At 38.3% G+C, this 18,021-nt stretch overlaps 2 protein-coding genes across 2 annotated transcripts; both read right to left on the bottom strand.

The window, feature by feature from the left end:
• Positions 1–1,635: 1,635 nt before the first annotated feature.
• LOC107831584 (uncharacterized) lies at positions 1,636–12,880 on the bottom strand. The gene is made up of 3 exons (XM_016659368.2): positions 12,511–12,880; positions 4,080–4,171; positions 1,636–2,530 (listed from the first exon to the last, which is right to left on the bottom strand). The coding sequence occupies exons 1-3, from the start codon at positions 12,661–12,663 to the stop codon at positions 2,122–2,124; spliced, it is 654 nt and encodes a 217-aa protein (XP_016514854.1). The 5' UTR covers positions 12,664–12,880; the 3' UTR covers positions 1,636–2,121.
• Positions 12,881–13,627: 747 nt separating this feature from the next.
• LOC107831583 (uncharacterized) lies at positions 13,628–17,762 on the bottom strand. Its single transcript, XM_016659367.2, has 4 exons — positions 17,621–17,762; positions 14,731–14,835; positions 14,327–14,451; positions 13,628–14,177 (listed from the first exon to the last, which is right to left on the bottom strand). Exons 2-4 carry the CDS (start codon positions 14,810–14,812, stop codon positions 13,944–13,946), a joined length of 441 nt encoding a protein of 146 aa, XP_016514853.1. The 5' UTR covers positions 14,813–14,835; positions 17,621–17,762; the 3' UTR covers positions 13,628–13,943.
• Between the last annotated feature and the right edge of the window lie 259 nt (positions 17,763–18,021).

Below are 18,021 nucleotides of genomic sequence, written 5' to 3'. Positions count from 1 at the left end.
AATAACAACAACGACCCAATATAATCCCATAAGTGGGGTCTGGGGAGGGTAATATGTGCGCAGACCTTACCCCTACCCCGAAGGGTAGAGAAGCTATTTCCAGGAGACCCTCGGCTCAAACATTATATATAATCACCTTTAATGTTAACAAGTCTGGTTTACAATCAGTTGTTCATTCAACACTGTTATAATCTGAGCACGTATTCAAATCTACAACTGTTACAATCATATAGTAGTAATATAACTAATTTTCCTGCTATGGTCCCAACATTCTTTTAATTAAAACAACATCAACCCAGTAATAATCCCACATTTTTAATTAAAGCATTCTTAAATAAACTTATGAATATTTTGCTCTAGGTACATGTCATAAGAAGCAATATATGTCAACTTTTAAGGAGGCAAATAAGAACTTGAGGACAATTAGGGATGTTCGTCGGTCGGTACGGTACGGTATTTAGACATTTCGGTTCGGTATTTTCGGTATTCGGTTTCTTAAAATCCTATACCAATACCGTTCCTAATTAAATTCGATATGGTTTGGTTTTTCTCCTTTTCGATTTATTCGGTTTGGTAATTTCAGTTTATTCGGTTTGACTACTAACTAGTATATAGAGCCATACACTCTAATATTCTTAATTAAAGTACTCAAAAATACAAAACTAAAAATGTGTGTTGACAAAAAATTTGTCCAAAACTAGCAAATATTGACCCAAATAGAGAAAACTGTACATAAAAAAAATATTTGATCATTAGAAATGTCTTGTTACTTGTTTAGAGTTAATTGATGAACTTTGAGAATAAAGAAAAGTAAAATTTTAGATTTTTTTATATTTATGTTATAATTGATAATATGTGTTTTGTGTAATATAATATATATTTCGGTACGGTATCGGTATTTTGGTATTTTATCTTAAAATACCATACCTAATACCAATTTTTTTTTTAAAAATTAAACCAAATACCATACCAAATACCAAAATACCGAATACCAAAATTTTCGATTTCGATACGGTAATTCGGTATTTACCAAATTATGCCCAGCCCTAGGGGACAACCTCTGAGTAGGACAGTCTAATAAGCTGTGAGAATAGACATTTATAAAAAACTGTACAATACAAATTCACTTTAAAATCTCCATAATTTAGGTTCTGCTAGGTTTTGATTTTTTTTGTGTGTGGGGGGGGGAGGGGGGGGGGGGTTGAAATAGTATTTTGTCTCAATTTACCTGACCCTTTTTTAAAAAAAATAATAATGTGAAGAACAAAGAGTGCAGAACATTCTTTTGACGAAAGTCGATTTAAATATGTTAAAGAGTGTGTGGAGACATCCTTGAATAGAAATGTGAAACACAACAACAACAACCCAGTATAATCTCACTTAGTGGAGACTCGAACTCACAACCTCTCGATTGGAAGTGGGGTTGCTTACCATCAGAGCAACCCCTCTTTGGAAAAAAAGGATTACAACAAATTCTTCACTGAACTATGAGGCCCTTTCTTTGCCATACAAAAACCAAAGGATAATTCAGCATAAGAGTTTGAAATCAAGAAATGTCATGGTTTGCTCTCAGCCATCCCCATCAGTTCCTTGGAAAACAAAATTGTAACATTAACAAAGACAAAAGACAACAGATTTCAGTGCTTGAGAGCATTCAAATTCAATTTCTTAATCAAAAGGAAGTATTTTCTCACAATTCAATTATCTGCTCAAAATGAACTCCTAACATCAAATATGAAGCAGGAGCAAAGGGGAGGTGGGAAATTAAGCAAAACAACATCAATCGAAATGTATAGCTTTGTCGTAGCTCATAATACAGGACCAAAAAAAATAGCATCTAAACTTTGACAGTATCAAAAGTCCCACAAGCTTATTCAAATAGTGGATGAAGATCTGTCGATAATAGCTATCTTAAGCTTCAATCTGTAAATAGTGTAGCTAAACAAAGTGCTATCACTTTTACTGAATCCAACTACCAATTTCCCAGTTGGCACTCTCCAAGATTCCTGTAAATACTTTGCCGGTCTTCAACATGTCTCTATGCCTTATATAACTATGGCTGATTACGAAAGAGGAAAGAGATTTTCAAAACTAATACATTTCCTGAGTGAAAAAGAGGAGTTATCCACCTTTCTCTTTTTGTTCCTTTAACCGCACAATGTTTTTCAACCATTGCTTCCATGCAGCATCTTCCTGCTGCTCAATCCATGAAAGGAAGCAGCTATCGAGCAAGCAGAAGAAATTGACATAAAGAAGCTGATACCGAACTGGTATATAGCGGAAGTTGGCTACCTGCACAGCAGGCCATATGCCACCCTCTAGTATTAAGGCCGGTAGAAAGTCTCTCTTCACACCTTCAACAACTTGAGCAGTATTTTTCCCAGTGGAGTAGCCCATATACGTGAAAAAGACAAGTAAATCTAGGGGCCCAAAGATTACACCATCAAGTGCCACTTTTGTAGCAACAAAACGCATGGATTTGGGTTGCATTTGAAGTTGCAACCTTATGAAGCGATCCAATCCTTCGTACCTAAACAGATAGAATAGTGAGATCCATTCACCCCGAATATTTCGGAAGTAAAATTTATCTGCAGGCTATTCAATTACTACTCAAGACTTGTTACCTTCAGTTGTTAAAACATAACAGTAATTTATTGCTAACAAAAGATGCTCAAGCACATCAAAAAATTATTCCTGAGTACAAACGACACATGTCTAGCCACATAAATCTAGCATCTTCTCTTTATTTAGTTTGTTTATGCTAGGCAAAGCATTTGTCACCAGAAATTCAAGTACTTACACCAGTACATTTTACTAAACAAACTAGTGAAATTTAATTTTGCAGGAGAATCCAATATCAGGAAAAGATTTAGTCTCAGTATGTGTTCTGACCCTGGTTTGGATTATGTTTTTCCCTAAAAACCTCACTTAGTAAAGTGTAGAAGAGATCACAAGACGAGAGATTCCAATAGAGGCATCGTCACTGGCACATATAAAATAAACAGATACTGAGTACTTGATATTTAACTATGAGCACCCAGATATAAAGCTAGAACGTAAGGACTGAATAGATTGAGAGGAACAATACGAAAGGACATTGATGTTAAACTAAAACTTCAGTATTTATCTATTGGCATCATCTAAGTTGCTCGGACTCGGGCGCCGATGTCCGATACAGATGTGAATCTAGAGGTTGGATCCTCCATGATCTAAATTTTAAGATTCGGGGGTATGGATCCAGAACGGATATGGGTGCGCGGGTATTCGGCTAAAAATAATTTAAATATCTGAAAATAGAGTTATAAAAATATGCTAAATTATGAGACATTATGTGAAAAACTAATAAGGTATTCCGACAAGGAAAAAATAATGATCAAGAAGAGATTGACATAAAAGTTTCTATACAAGGTAATCCACTTTCTTCAATTTCACCCTAGCTTTTGTTTTGAATTCAGAAATCATCATATCTGTTCCGAGTTTCTCCGTCGATTTTGGTCAAAGTACCCAAATTCAGTTGACCAGATCCGTTACGGATCCCACACCCACCCCACGTCGTGTCGACAAGGGTGCAACACTGAAAGTGAAGAGTCCAAGCAACTTAGGGCATCATTAACTACATATGAAAGGCAAACTCTGCAGATTTAGCAAGAGTAGCAAAAATTCTTGAACAAAGTATATAGCAGCAAGCATGAAATTTACCTCACAATTACTAAAAAGTGACTGAAGTTTTCACTATAAAGATGCTAGATTGATATAAATTGACATCAGCGCCCAATTTTAAGAAACTTCGGAAGAAAGTTGTGAAAGGTCCAGTAAATTTGACACTACATTTTTACTATTATCTGACAAAGGAAAGAGGTATATTTATTAATTGATAACTGTGACATAACAATGCCAGTATGCCAGACTCCGTCAGCCCCCCTCAAAAAGAAATGTACCTCATTAAGTAATAGTAATCACAGAATACTACTCATCAAAAACAAAAACAATAATAAAAACAAGGTCACTCGGTGAAGCGTGGAGATCAGTGACCTAATCAGAAGCTAACACACATTCCAAATAAGCAAAAAAAAGTCTACCAGAAGTGGCCAACGGGTCCGACAAACGCAAACCCAAACAAGCTTGTTGTGGCAACTCGTCTCCAGTTGATTGAAAATTCTTTATCTTTATCCTGCAGTATAAAGGAATAACATTTCCCAATAAATAACATCAGCGGCAGACAAACAGCTCAATGCCATGCAAGAAAACAGCTATTACATGAAAATCAGACTGCCTATATTCTTAAAAAGGCGATTCTTGCAAACAACTTCAGTATGAGTGGAAGGACTAAAATAGAAAGGCACCGGATCTGTCTTGATTTCAGCAATCACAAGAACAAACTAAGGTTGTAGCCAAAAAACAAAGAAAATTGAAGGCAAACCTTCCCGCTTTGACAGGTAATCAAGAGAAATTGTTATTTGTAACAGTAACATCAGAAAAAAACATTTATTCCTTCATTTGTTCCTTTTCTGTTAATGGAAGCAAAACCACTCACCCACTTAATTAACATTTAATGAGCTAGTTTTGAATCAGCATTGCACTCCTCAGCAAAACTCAGAGTTGTTAAATGCGGAATTGAGCAATGAAGCGCGAGATGCTATTTTTACCAGCCGCTTCGTCTTGCTAAGACAGAGCTTCAGTGCAGGCACCAAAGATAAGGCGCATGTCTCAATAAAAACCATACCACTAACTGCTTAATTAGATTAAGTTATGAGGCTCGTACGCCGTGTTTTGAAAAGGCAACACCAATCAATAAATATAGCGGCAAATTGCTAGATTGTTACAAAAATAATAAGGTTGTGAGAAAGCACGGGAGAAAATATTATTGATTAATATTCTATGTTATAATAAGCCCTATTTATATGTATACATAACACATAACCTACTCTTATTACATAAGGGACTAGGACTAATTACATACATTCACATAACTATTCTAATACTCCCATTCAAGCTGGTGCATATAAATCATATGTACCGAGCTTGTTACATATGTAGTTAATAAGAGGACCAGTGAGGGACTTGGTGAAAATATCTGCAAGCTGATCATTCGACTTCACAAACTTTGTAGCAATATCTCCCGAGAGTATCTTTTCTCTAACAAAGTGACAGTCAATCTCAATGTGTTTAGTTCTCTCATGGAACACTGGATTTGATGCAATATGAAGAGCAGCTTGATTATCACACACAAGTCCCATCTGACTAATCTCACCAAATTTCAACTCCTTGAGCAACTGTTTGATCCAAATTAGTTCACATGTCGCCATAGCCATTGCTCGATATTCTGCTTCTGCACTAGACCGAGCAACCACATTCTGTTTCTTGCTCTTCCAAGACACCAAATTTCCTCCCACTAAGACACAATATCCAGAAGTAGAACGTCTATCAAAAGGTGATCCTGCCCAATCAACATCCGAGTATCCGACGATCTGCTCATGGCCTCGATCCTCAAGCAATAAGCCTTTGCCTAGAGCTGATTTTATATACCGAATAATCCGGACAACTGCATCCCAATGACTATCATAGGGAGAATCCATAAACCGACTCACAACACTCACAGGAAAGGAAATGTCAGGTTTAGTCACTGTGAGGTAATTTAATTTACCAACCAACCGCCTATATCTTGCAGGATCGCTAAGAGTCTCCCCATGTCCTGGCAGAAGTTTAGAATTTGGATCTATCGGAGTGTCAACAGGTCTACAACCTGTCATTCCTGTCTCCTCAAGAATATCTAAGGCACACTTCCGTTGTGAGCCAGATCGTTAGTCTGAAAGTGCTGAAAGAGATGTTGCTTTAACTTACTAATACCATTCTTATCATTGCCGGTAATAACAATATCGTCAACATAAACGACCAGATAATTACAAAGATTTGAAGTCAACATAAACGACCAGATTTCGAGTGATCAGCTTCACTACGAGTCATGCCAAACTCCTGAATAACTGTGCTGAACTTACCAAACCAGGCTCGAGGAGACTGCTTTAGACCATAGAGGGACCGGCGCAACCGACATACAAGGCCAATAGACTCCCCCTGAGCAATAAAACCAGGTGGTTGCTCCATGTAAACCTATCCTCAAGATCACCGTGAAGAAAAGCATTCTTAATGTCCAACTAATAGAGAGGCCAATGGCGAACAACAACTATGGATAGAAAAAGGCAGACTGATGCTATTTTAGCCACGGGAGAGAAAGTATCACTGTAATCGAGTCCAAATACCTGAGTATACCCTTTGGCAACAAGACGAGCCTTAAGTCGATCAACCTGGCCATCTAGACCATCTTTAACTAGATACACCCAACGACAACCAATAGTCGATTTACCCGAAGGAAAAGGAACAAGCTCCCAAGTACCACTCGTATGTAAAATAGACATCTCGTCAATCACAGCCTGTCGCCACCCAGGATGAGACAGTGCTTCACTTGTAGACGTAGGGATGGAAACAGAGGACAAAGATGACACAAATGCACAATGGGATGATGACAGACGATGGTAACTTAAACCGACATAATAAGGATTAGGATTAAGTGTGGACCGTATACCTTTTCGTAGTGCAACCGGTTGATCAAGAGGATACAAGTCCGCAATATTAGCAGGGTCAGGTGTAGGACGTGAATCAGCTGGGCCTGATGCTGGATGCGGACGACGATGATAAGTTAGGAGGGGTGGAGCTGTAGAAGGTTGAACTGGACTAGGTGGTGGCACTGGAGCTATAGTTGGTGGCACTGGAGCTATAGTTGGTGGCACTGGACTCGGTGGTGGCACTGGATCTATAGTTGGTGGAACTAGACTATGTGGTGGCACTGGACTCGGTGGTGGTACTGGAAGCCATAGGTGGTGGAGCTGTAGAGTAAGATGAATGGGGAATAGTGACTGAATCTCCAAAAGACGGAACTGGTAGCACCTCAGAAATATCTAAGTGATTAACTGGACCTGTGAAGTATGGTTGGGTTTCAAAGAAGGTAATATCAGCAAACATAAGAAACCGCTGGAGGTCAGGAGAATAACATCAATATCCTTTTTGCGTTCTCGAGTAACCCAAAAATATGCATTTAAGAGCACGAGGAGCTAACTTATCTTTTCCTGGAGTAAGGTCATGAACAAAACACGTACTCCCAAAGACACGGGGTGGAAGAAAGAACAAAGGTAAATGGGGAAACATGACAGAAAATGAAACTTGATTCTGGATAGTTGAAGATGGCATACGATTAATAAGATAGCAAGATGTAAGAACTGCATCCCCCCAAAAACGAAGCGGAACATGAGATTGTATGAGTAGGGTACGAGCAGTTTCAATAAGATATCTATTCTTTCTTTCAGCAACCCCATTTTGTTGGGATGTGTACGGGCAAGATATTTGATGAATAATCCCATGGGAGTTCATAAACTGCTGAAATGGGGAAGACAAATATTCTAGGGCGTTATCACTACGAAATGTGCGGATAGAAACCCCAAATTGATTTTGAATTTCAGCATGGAAGGTCTGGAAAATATAAAACAAATCAGATCGATTTTTCATCAAAAATATCCAAGTGCACCTGGAATAATCATTAATGAAACTGACAAAGTAGCGGAATCCCAAGGTAGAACTGACTCGACTAGGACCCCAAACATCTGAATGGACTAAAGTAAAAGGTGATTCTGCTCAATTATCAAGACGCTGCGAGAAATGGGAGCGGGTATGCTTACCGAGCTGACATGACTCAAACTCTAGAGTGGACAAGTGAGATAAGTTAGGTACCATTTTCTGAAGTTTTGACAAACTGGGATGTCCCAACCGTTTATGTAATAAATCTGGTGAATCAGTAACGGGACAAGTTATTGAAGGAAGACAAGATACGAGTCCATGTGATTTTGCAAGGATAAGGTAATAAAGTTCATCTGATTCACGTCCGGTACCAATGATCCGCCTTGTACTGCGTTTCTGTATAAAAACAAGGTCATCAAGAAATAAAACAGCAGATTTAAGTGATTTGGCTAAGCGACTAACGGCTATGAGATTAAAAGGACTATCGGGAACATAAAGAACTGAGTCTAAAGGTAAGGAAAGAAGTGGGCTTGTTTGACATATTGCAGTTGCCATAGTTTGAGACCCATTGGCCATTGTGACTGTTGGAAGAGATTGAGAATATGAAATACTAGTGAAAAGAGATTTGTTACCAGAAATATGATCAGATGCACCTTAATCAATGACCCAAGACTCAGAAGGTGAAGATTGGGAGACACAAGTCATGCTACTATTTGTTGGAACAACGGAGGCTAATCCTGAAGATGTCTGTTTACGTGCTTTGTACTGAAGGAACTCAATATAATCCGGTAAACAGACCATCTGGATTGGATTCAATGCATTGGATCCAACTAATTGTGAGTCTAAGGCTTCTAATAAGAATGACATTATAATGTTCATGCCGAAAAAAAACAGAAAATTGTCTAGAAACCACTGTTTCACAGTTACTGTTCACCGGAAACACTGTAGCTCGCCGGAAAATAAAAAAGTCGTCGGAATCTGATGTAACCTTGATGGGTAGGCTCTGAAAAGCCTCGCGATTAGGTTGTCCTGAAGAAGGTCGGCCAAAAAATGGCTGGAAACAGGCACACGCGCCGGCGCGTCTGTCCTGAAGAAGGTCGGCCAGAAAATGGCTAGAAACAGGCACACGCGCCGGCGCGTCTGTCTCTGACTGGCGCGTGAGGGCACGTGAGATGGCTTTTTCCGGAGATTTTTTCTGGGTTTTGGTCGCCTTTGTCTTGGGCACCTTGTGGTGGTGTTGGATTTTGCACAACACTAAGGAAAAATGATTTTGTTGCTGAGTCGTCGGAAAATTGCACGGCGACGAGGTCTTTCTTCCCGGAAGTCGCTGGAATGATGCATAGCGATAAATTTCTCACTATTGCTCTAATACCATGTGAGAAAGCACGGGAGAAAATATTATTGATTAATATTCTATGTTACAATAAGCCCTATTTATATGTATACATAACACATAACCTACTCCTACTACATAAGGGACTAGGACTAATTACATACATTCACATAACTATTCTAACAGTTACTAATTAAGAACAGGAAATGAGAAATTTAGTATAAGAAAACTAGTCATTAAGTTGGATATCCCGGAAGGGACAAGAAAAGTAATCATACACTCTCAATCAAAAGCTTAAAAAATTGTATTGTTGCACCTCAATCTAAATTTGAGGTGGTTTTAAATTTAGTTGATATAGGTTTCATCTTATACATAATTTACTTTATTGTAGTTATTCCAATCCATCTAACGTAGTTTGTTTTTAAAATTATATTTTGTAACGTTGTATCAAATTTTTTTCCAACTGGTTGTTCTTCACTACAGCAAGTGCTTTATCAGGCTTTGCACTTAGAAACCCAAATAGACCAATGCGGCTTTCAACATTTTCCACACTTAAAAATACTGGCAAAACTATCAAGAAGTGCCCTCATAAGCACAAGGAGTTCATCATCCGTCCCCTGAGTGTAGAGTAAACAGAATCGGAGGGCCAGAAACAATGCATATGGATACCACCAAGCCTTTTTGTTTTATTTACGAGTTAAACAATAGTGAAGTTGGCATTAATACCTTTGACTAATTAAGCTTCTGAAATTCCTACCCATGGTTCAATAAACATTCCCATTCAATAAAAGAAGGAATGCAGAAGAAAGGAAATATTAATGCGTTGCCAATATTTCCTTCCGAACTTTCTCAGAAGCATTTTTTTTTGTTTTTGACTAGAAATGATTTAAAATGTTTTAGGAAAAGGAACAAAGAAAAAATATAGAGGCGAAAAAGGGAGGATGGAGGGAACACTCACTGATACAGCAGTTTGTGCGAGAGAGGAAGAAAAGAGCAACATTGAAGGATACTGCTGCAAATTAAGGCTGAAGCTTTGAAGGTTGTCTCTTGCACATTAGGGCGGCAACCTTGAAGGTCTGTGCTGCAAATTAGGGCGATAAATCGATCTCTCTTTTCTATTCTTAGAATGAGACAAGCACAATAGCCTTAAAAGACAGTTCCCCCCTAACAAGCAATATGAAGGGCAAAAAGAGAAAATAAATTGAATCTAGCGGGCAAGTGCCTATCTGTGAAGGAGTTGAAAGGCATGCCGTAAGCCAAAGGTGAACACCTAAAGTAAAAAGAAAAATGCCTCACCAAAGTAGTACCCACCCCTTGTTGTCTCAAGCTGGTCTAATTACTATATACCTATTGGACACACTCTATACCCGATATGAGACATTATATAATTCAAGACCATCTTGCACATGTTACTCAATTCTGGAGTACACACAGTGAACTTCAAAACATACTTGCAAGTGCGAGAATGAGCTTGTAAAAGGTTGACTCTAAATGTCATATGAAAGAATCTGAGCATTCTAAAAACTTGAGGCAACAGATGAGTGACTCAAGACCTTTATAGACATCTTTGAATGACCTTATAAAACCAGTGTGGGGCTTTATATAGCTTATCAGAAGGAACTCTTTGGTAGGACACAAATAATGGAATAGTACCCACATTCTTTGCAATATCGCCAAACCAATTATAATTGAGGAACTCCACGATATGAGAATCTATACTCCCAGGCTTCCTTCTACTAAAGTAAGACTATCTGTGCAGCTCATCATGGTTCCAGAAGCAAGGAGATGAGAGTTGATAGTCAATTTTTTAAGTTGAGTTGGTTGCATTCTTAAGAAAAGGTGAAGTAAGACTTTAAAATGGATTTCCAGCTAAGATCTTTCTACAATGACAAATAGGAAAGGATGATTAACTAATTATTTATCAAAAACAACAATAATGAGCTCAATGCTCATCCATGGTATAAGTAGCAATTTTGTTGTGGTCTCACCTCCTAGCATGAATGGAAAAATACTCAGAGGAACAAATCCATACAACTGCAAGTAGCATTATGAGAAGATTTTGATTAAGGTTGAGTTAAAGTGAAGTGGTGTAAATGGATATTGAGATGACAACTGAGGAGATTTCATATGTCTAAGTACTATAAGGATTTGTTTCCCCAAAATCCATCAGTCACCCAAGGTCAGAAACCATGAATCTGTCATTTCTAATTGGACTACCTGGTCAATGGAGCCTTACACAAAGGAAGAAACGAGATGGTTAAGGATATATTGCTTAGAGTCTTAGACCAAGCAGTACGCTAAACACTTTCACTATTTTTGTAATGTGGCAAAGAAAATTATGAGTGAAAGGATTTTATTGTAAATTAAGGTGTGGGAAATGGATTCCCCTTTCACTAATCTAGTCATTGAAAAGGCGGATTCCCCTTTCACTAGTGACTAGTCTAGTCATTGAAAAGGCTTACTCCGTCAAGGTGATGTACTGCAGACTAATATAGTCCAATTAATATAAGAGTGTCAAAGCATTTGTCCTGATGGATTATGAGATTTAAAACAACTTTGGCTATTTCATAGTGCTATCTGTGATATGCATACTCTTGTGGCTGCATTAATCACAAATAATAGTCCAATATGAAGAAATTGGTGTCTTCAACTTGTAACTGTAAAGGCTCGTGAGCCAGTATCTTGGGGTTTTTCTATGAATTTTTCAAGAGAAAGAGCTTCTGAGTATTAAACAAAGGAAACATTAGCCCTCAGTCCAACCTAGCTACAACTTATTATTAAAAACATACTCATGGGATGAATACTCCTGGGGTGGTTCTTTTCCTATCCCTTATTCTCTCCTTTTCTTGTTTTCCTTTTTTTTTAATGACGATGGTATTTGCACCAGCTTGAGCGAACCTCGACTAATTCCACCGGTACCTACTACCTCCTACCAGCACGTGCGCTTACGCCTTGAAGCGAGGCTCAAAACATGTTGAGCGTTTCGCTCGCTTTGCGGGCTCTTCGGTGCCGTATCAAGGTTCTAAGGCATACTTTTCCTTGCCAATGAATGTAATCCTGAAAAGGCGACACTAAACAATTGATATTTCACTTTATCGTAATTTTTTGTCCATATATTTGTTATTCATGCTTATAATTATTGGTCTTAAACTACATATACAATTTTTTACTTTTTTCCCGTTTCGTATTTTTCATTAAAGCTCACGCTTTATTTGCTAGAGCTTTTTTACGCTTTTCGCCTTTGATAACACTGGCACAGAATAACTCTGACCACTAAGACTTGGGCAGATAAGAAGCAATTACCTAGCGTTTTCTTTTAAGATCTCATCCTACTCCTGTCACTTCATTGACCACTAGCCCACACCCTTGGGTGTAAATCCCTCTCTTTTTCTTCACAGCTACCGAATGAATTAAAACAATTAATGTAAACCACAAACAATGTGGAAATGAATCAACACTTTCTAATTTCATAGCAGAGCCACCACATAAACAAACAGAAACCCATTCCTAACAGAAACAACACAAAAAAAAACCAAATGCCCAATTGAATAAAAAAAATGCAAAAGTAGGATTTTTTTAAAAAAAAAAGGAAAAAGAAAAAAGAAGCTTACAGAGCGAAGATGAAGGTGTTTTTTGGCAGTGTAGTGAGTGACGGCTTGAGCAGCAACATCCCCAAAACCCCAAATCAAACCGGAGCTGATGACTTGCGTCTTCACCGGATGTACTGCCAAACAATTTTGGTACCATTTCCACAGCCGCAACATGTAAAAAGACACACTAGTATAAACCTAACAAAGATTATTTCTTTCTTATTTAATGTGCTAACAAAACACGCACACACACAGTGAGAAGGTTGAAAGATATATTGATTGTTCGACAAATGGAAATGGTTGAATTGCTCACTCACTCTCTCTCTCTCTCTCTGGGGAAAAGCTTTTTGCTTCGATGAACCAACCCCTTCTTCCCCTTCTGAAATTGGTCGCGCAATTTGAGGATTTATTTATTTATTTATTTATTTATTTATTTTATTCTTAAATTATTACAGCAGGTATTAAATGGGTGTTGTACTTTTTATCTCAAAAAAAAAAAAAAAAATTACTGTGTTAGCACTTCATTGAATTGGTTATGGGATAATTATGTCCCATTTAAGTCATATACTAATATTTTTCTCTGTATTTGATTCTAACTTCAATGTTTATATCTTTTTTTTTCAAAAATCAGTGTTTATATCGACTTCTTTGAGCATTATGTCATGACAAAATACTTCTCTTTTTATTAGGTCATAAAAGAATACTACTCTCTTTATTATAGTACAGTAAAACCCTTTTATAATAGCCTTATAAAGGGTTTGGGAGAGGGTTTGACGGGGTTGGAGTGGCTGGTGGTGCAGAAAAACAAAAAAAATAGAAAATTGAAGTTGGAGGGAGTTGTTGTTAGGTGTGAGGGTAGATGGAATTTTTGGAAAATATTTTCCTAATTTTTTCCAGGGAAGTCATTTTTCTCCAATTTCAGGAAAATGTGATATCTAGGAAAACATTTTTCAAACTATTTTTTGCAACCAAACAGTTGAAAGTGGAAAATGGGAAAACATTTTCCGAAAATATGTTTTCCGTCTTACCAAACACACCCTAAAATATACTAGGGGCTAATGGACATGCAATGAAAAGGTTGCTTCATATTATGAAATGAAGTGAAACATTACACTTTAACTACAAACTAACACAATACTTAAACCAACACTTGATCTGTATACTGCAAATAGTATATGAAGGATATGGAGATTAGGAAACAGTTTATCAATCCCATAGAAAGGCCAAAGAAAAATTCAGTCTCTGCAAGTAATGTAATGCTCGACTGGAAAATCTACCATTTGTTTTACCAGTTACATCAAAAGCTATACTAAGGCAAATATAACTTGAGCATCATTAATCTAGAGAGGGGGGAAAAGATGTATAAGATAGAGAGTCCAATGTAGTACTGGCATATCGATTTCTTTATTAAATCCATGCTCCTTCAATCCATCAACAGTTGAAGGAAAAGCTAATTAAGTTGCTGTCTTCAGCTCAGGAGCTGCAGCAGTCGAGTAAACTGGGTGAAGCACATGGCCATCCTTGGGCTCAACGTGCACCCACTTGCGTCCACTCAGCTTGTGGCGCTCAAACTTTACACAACCTTCTTTCAGAGCATAAAGCGTGTGATCTTTCCCTATTCCAACATAGTTTCCAGGATGGAATCTGGTTCCTCTTTGACGAACAATAATATTTCCAGGTATCACCCTCTGTGTCAAAAAAACTATATCAGAATAAGAATACTGAAGGGTGCAAGAAATTGGCTTGAACTCATACTTGGTACGCAAAGATTTTGATAAAGTTTCTTTTCAAAGCATAATTCCATCATCTCCATGTCATCAACGAAGAGAATCCTTACCTCTCCACCAAATTTCTTTACCCCTAGATTCTTTGGTTTTGAATCACGGCCATTCTTAGTGGATCCTGCTGTCTTTTTGGTAGCCCAACGCTTAAACATCAAGCCTAATCCTTCCCCAGATACATCTACAATTTTCACAAGTAAAACTTATGTCAGAAAATTCAAAACTTACTGGTGGCATTTGTTTCAATTTTTACAAAACTGAGTTTGCAATTCTTTTTTCAAGTTTTTGCAAAAACTTTTTGTTTTGATGAATTTTTTTCCCTGCAAGATTTTAAAAACTGAAAGAAGTTGTCTGTATCTTCAAAAATTTCATCAGACAGTACTATCAAATTCAGTCTTCAAACATTTTTATATATTATTCGAAGGAGATGCTTCATGAAAGAGTACAACAAAATACATACCACTCGCGCCACTGTAAGTAGGTGTTCTTGTTACGAGATCTCTGATATTTAACCTCCTAAACAATGATGTTGCAGGGTTCATCCTGTTATTTACCTAGCCTGGCGCTGAAGAAAACAAATAATATCGTGTATGTTAAGGATGAAAATACTTCACCGATGCATCAACTACAGGATATGCAACAAATAAGTAGTTGAATTTGGTCCATCGAGAACAAAAGATGCACACTAACGATTTAGTAAATTAAGCATACAACAAGGTAATTTAAACAGCTGCATTCCTGTGCTTTTGCTCTTATCCCCTTTCACCAAACTCCTTGGTGCATTACTTATTACTTTATCCTCGTGCTCTCTCTAGCTTCTTCAGTCACTTTACTCACTACTCAAACACCGTTATCCTAGTTCATATCCACCTTCAAAACTTTAGTAACACAACTCAAGCACTTTATAAAATACTGTTATTAGTCAACATGCTTCATAAACCAGATGACCTACAGCTCCTGCTCTTTTGATTAAAACATCCCCCCCCCCCACCCCCCGACACGATCCCCTTAAAAAAGTGGACAGCATCTACACGGAGGAGCGGGTGTTGAAGCATTCTACTAGTCTCAATGATAACCTTGCTAGAAAAGTATGTATTACCAGAAATACTAATTATCAAGTTCTCCAACATGCTAAAACAAAGACACAAGACCTATCTGGACGAGCCGATGAGGATTTCAAGGAATTTTTTTTTAAAATATCTGCGAAATTCCCGAGGGTCAGTGGTGCATGGTTTGAAAATCAGTGCATAATGGCGTTGGTTTTCTATAGCCTACCCCACACATCACAAACTGCACTCTAAGCACTAGACCAAAGCCCTGGGGCAATTTCAAGTTTTTCTTTTTAACGATCGAGAAATCCATCTAGGGCCAACCCTTAGGACCAACCGCAACCTTCGAAACTCGAAAATAACGGACCCGTCCCTCTACGCTTCTCCACTTAAAAACAAGGCTTAGTTTGCATGGTGCAGTGCTCGAACCTATGACCTAAGTCACAAGTCCCTCAACATTTGCCACTTAAACTAGATTTCAAGGATATTTTAGATTGGTTGGTAGGAAGAAAGATTTGCACATGGTATTTATTGACCTAAAGAAAGCGTATGACAAGATTCCTATGGAGGTTCTTTAGAGATGCCTGGAGGTAAAAGGTGTGACGGTAGCTCACATTAGGGTGATAAAGGACATGTATGATGGAACTAAGACTCGGGTTAGGACTGTGGGAGGCGACTCAGAGCATTTTTCGGTTGTTAGGGGGTTACACCAAGGATCTGCGCTCGGCCCGTTCTTATTTGCTTTGGCGATGGACGCACTAACACACCATATTCAAGGGAATGTGCCATGGTGTATGTTATTCGTTAATGGTATAATTCTGATTGATGAGACGCGAAGCCGCATTAACGAGAGGCTGGAGGTTTGGAGACAGGCCCTTGAGCCTAAAGGTTTCAAGTTGAGTATGACTAAGACAGAATATCTGGAGTGCAAGTTCAGCGAGATGACGGGGGAAGCGGACATGGACGCGAGACTTGACTCACAAGTCATCCCCAAGAGAGAAAGTTTCAAGCACCTTGGGTCTGTAATCCAGGGGGTGAGGAGATCGACGAGGATATCATGCACCGTATAGGGGTGGGTGGATGAAATGGAGGTTAGCATCTGAAGTCCTATGTAACAAGAATGTGCCACCGAAACTTAAAGGTAAGTTTTATAGAACGGTGGTTAGACCGACCATGTTGTATGGGGCTAAGCGTTGGCCAGTCAAGAATTCACATATCTCCAGGAGATGAAAGTAGCAGAAATGAGGATGTTGAGATGGATATGCGGGCACACTAGGCTGGATAAGATTAGGAATGAAGATATTCAGGAGAAGGTGGGCGTGGCTCTCATAGATGATAAGATGCGGGAAGCGAGGCTTAGATGATTCAGGCACAAGCAGACGAGAAAAGGTAGAGGGCAGTGTAAAAATATTGGGGTGAGGTGATCAAGCAGGACGAGGTGCGGCTGCAGATTTCCGAGGACATGGATCTTGATAGGAAGGTGTGGAGGTCGAGCATTAGGGTTGAATGATAGGAGATAGTTGAGCATTTTCTACTTTGTACCGGGGGTGGGGCTAGTCTGATAGTGTATTGTCTTAGACTGCTAGTAGTTTATGTTGTGTTCACACTATTTTTTCATTTTTCATAGTACTGTGTGATTATTGTTATTGCTTTTCTATCTATTTTCTGTCTCTTAAGATACTGATACTATGTTTCTGGTTTCTGTTATTGTTACGGATCTATTGTCTATTTTCGTCTTCTTGAGTCGAGGGTCATTCGGAAACAACTTCTCTACTCCTTCGGAGTAGGGGTAAAATCTGCGTACACTCTACCCTTCCCAGACCCCACTATGGGATTTTTCAATGTTGTTGTTGTTGTTGTTGATATTCAAATAGCTGGGACCATTAATTCAGATTGGTTGTTCTAATAATTGGAAGGATTTGGTACGTGATTTGAAATTTAGGAGTAAGTTTCTTTGCCAATCCTTCTTCATACAAACATTATAGGACTTCACTAAAAACTAATAAAAGGTAAATTACTAGTAATTAAAAAAAAGCTCAAAAGCAAACTGGTACAACATTGAACCATTATCGAATAGGCACAAAAAAAGAGCTCATGTCCATGTCACTGAAGAACCATAGAAATTTTCAGAAAATTTATTACTACTAATAAAAGCAGATTAGTACACCTCACAACTTCGGATTATCAATTAACTATGCCTTAATTCTAAATAGTTAGGATTGACTACATGAAAACAGAGGATTACGGTTTTTGCCTCGTGAGAGGAAAATGAATAGAACAATAGCCAAAGAAGGAACTTACCCACTGGATTTGCCGGAGAAAGAGGGAGAGATTGAAGTTCGCCGCCGACGGAGAGTGGTGTGAACGCGCCGAAGCAGACTCGCGCAATTTCAAATTGGGGCTAATAATATCACTTGATATTTGAGTCCATATAACTCACTAATAGTATTTGGGTTGTGAGTTTGAAATCCATTGGGTCTGTCTCGAATCTGATGAGGCCCAAGTATTTGAATGGCACCAAATAGCCATTTTAGAAGGCTGTTATTTATGAATGTCACGATACAAAATCTAATCGCGGTTATGAAGGCGCTTATCGTGTTACAAGGCAAGTCTATTCCCAAAATATTACTACCCGAACTTAGTCGAACCTCCAGAACACCCAAAACAACACCAAATCAACCTCAAATTCAAGCATACGAATT

This window comes from Nicotiana tabacum, chromosome 22 (assembly GCF_000715075.1).
Source record: "Nicotiana tabacum cultivar K326 chromosome 22, ASM71507v2, whole genome shotgun sequence".
In the NCBI taxonomy this organism is placed as follows: domain Eukaryota; kingdom Viridiplantae; phylum Streptophyta; class Magnoliopsida; order Solanales; family Solanaceae; genus Nicotiana; species Nicotiana tabacum.
The sequence above is the reverse complement of the archived record's forward strand: the minus strand, read 5'-3'. Positions and strand labels throughout refer to the sequence as shown.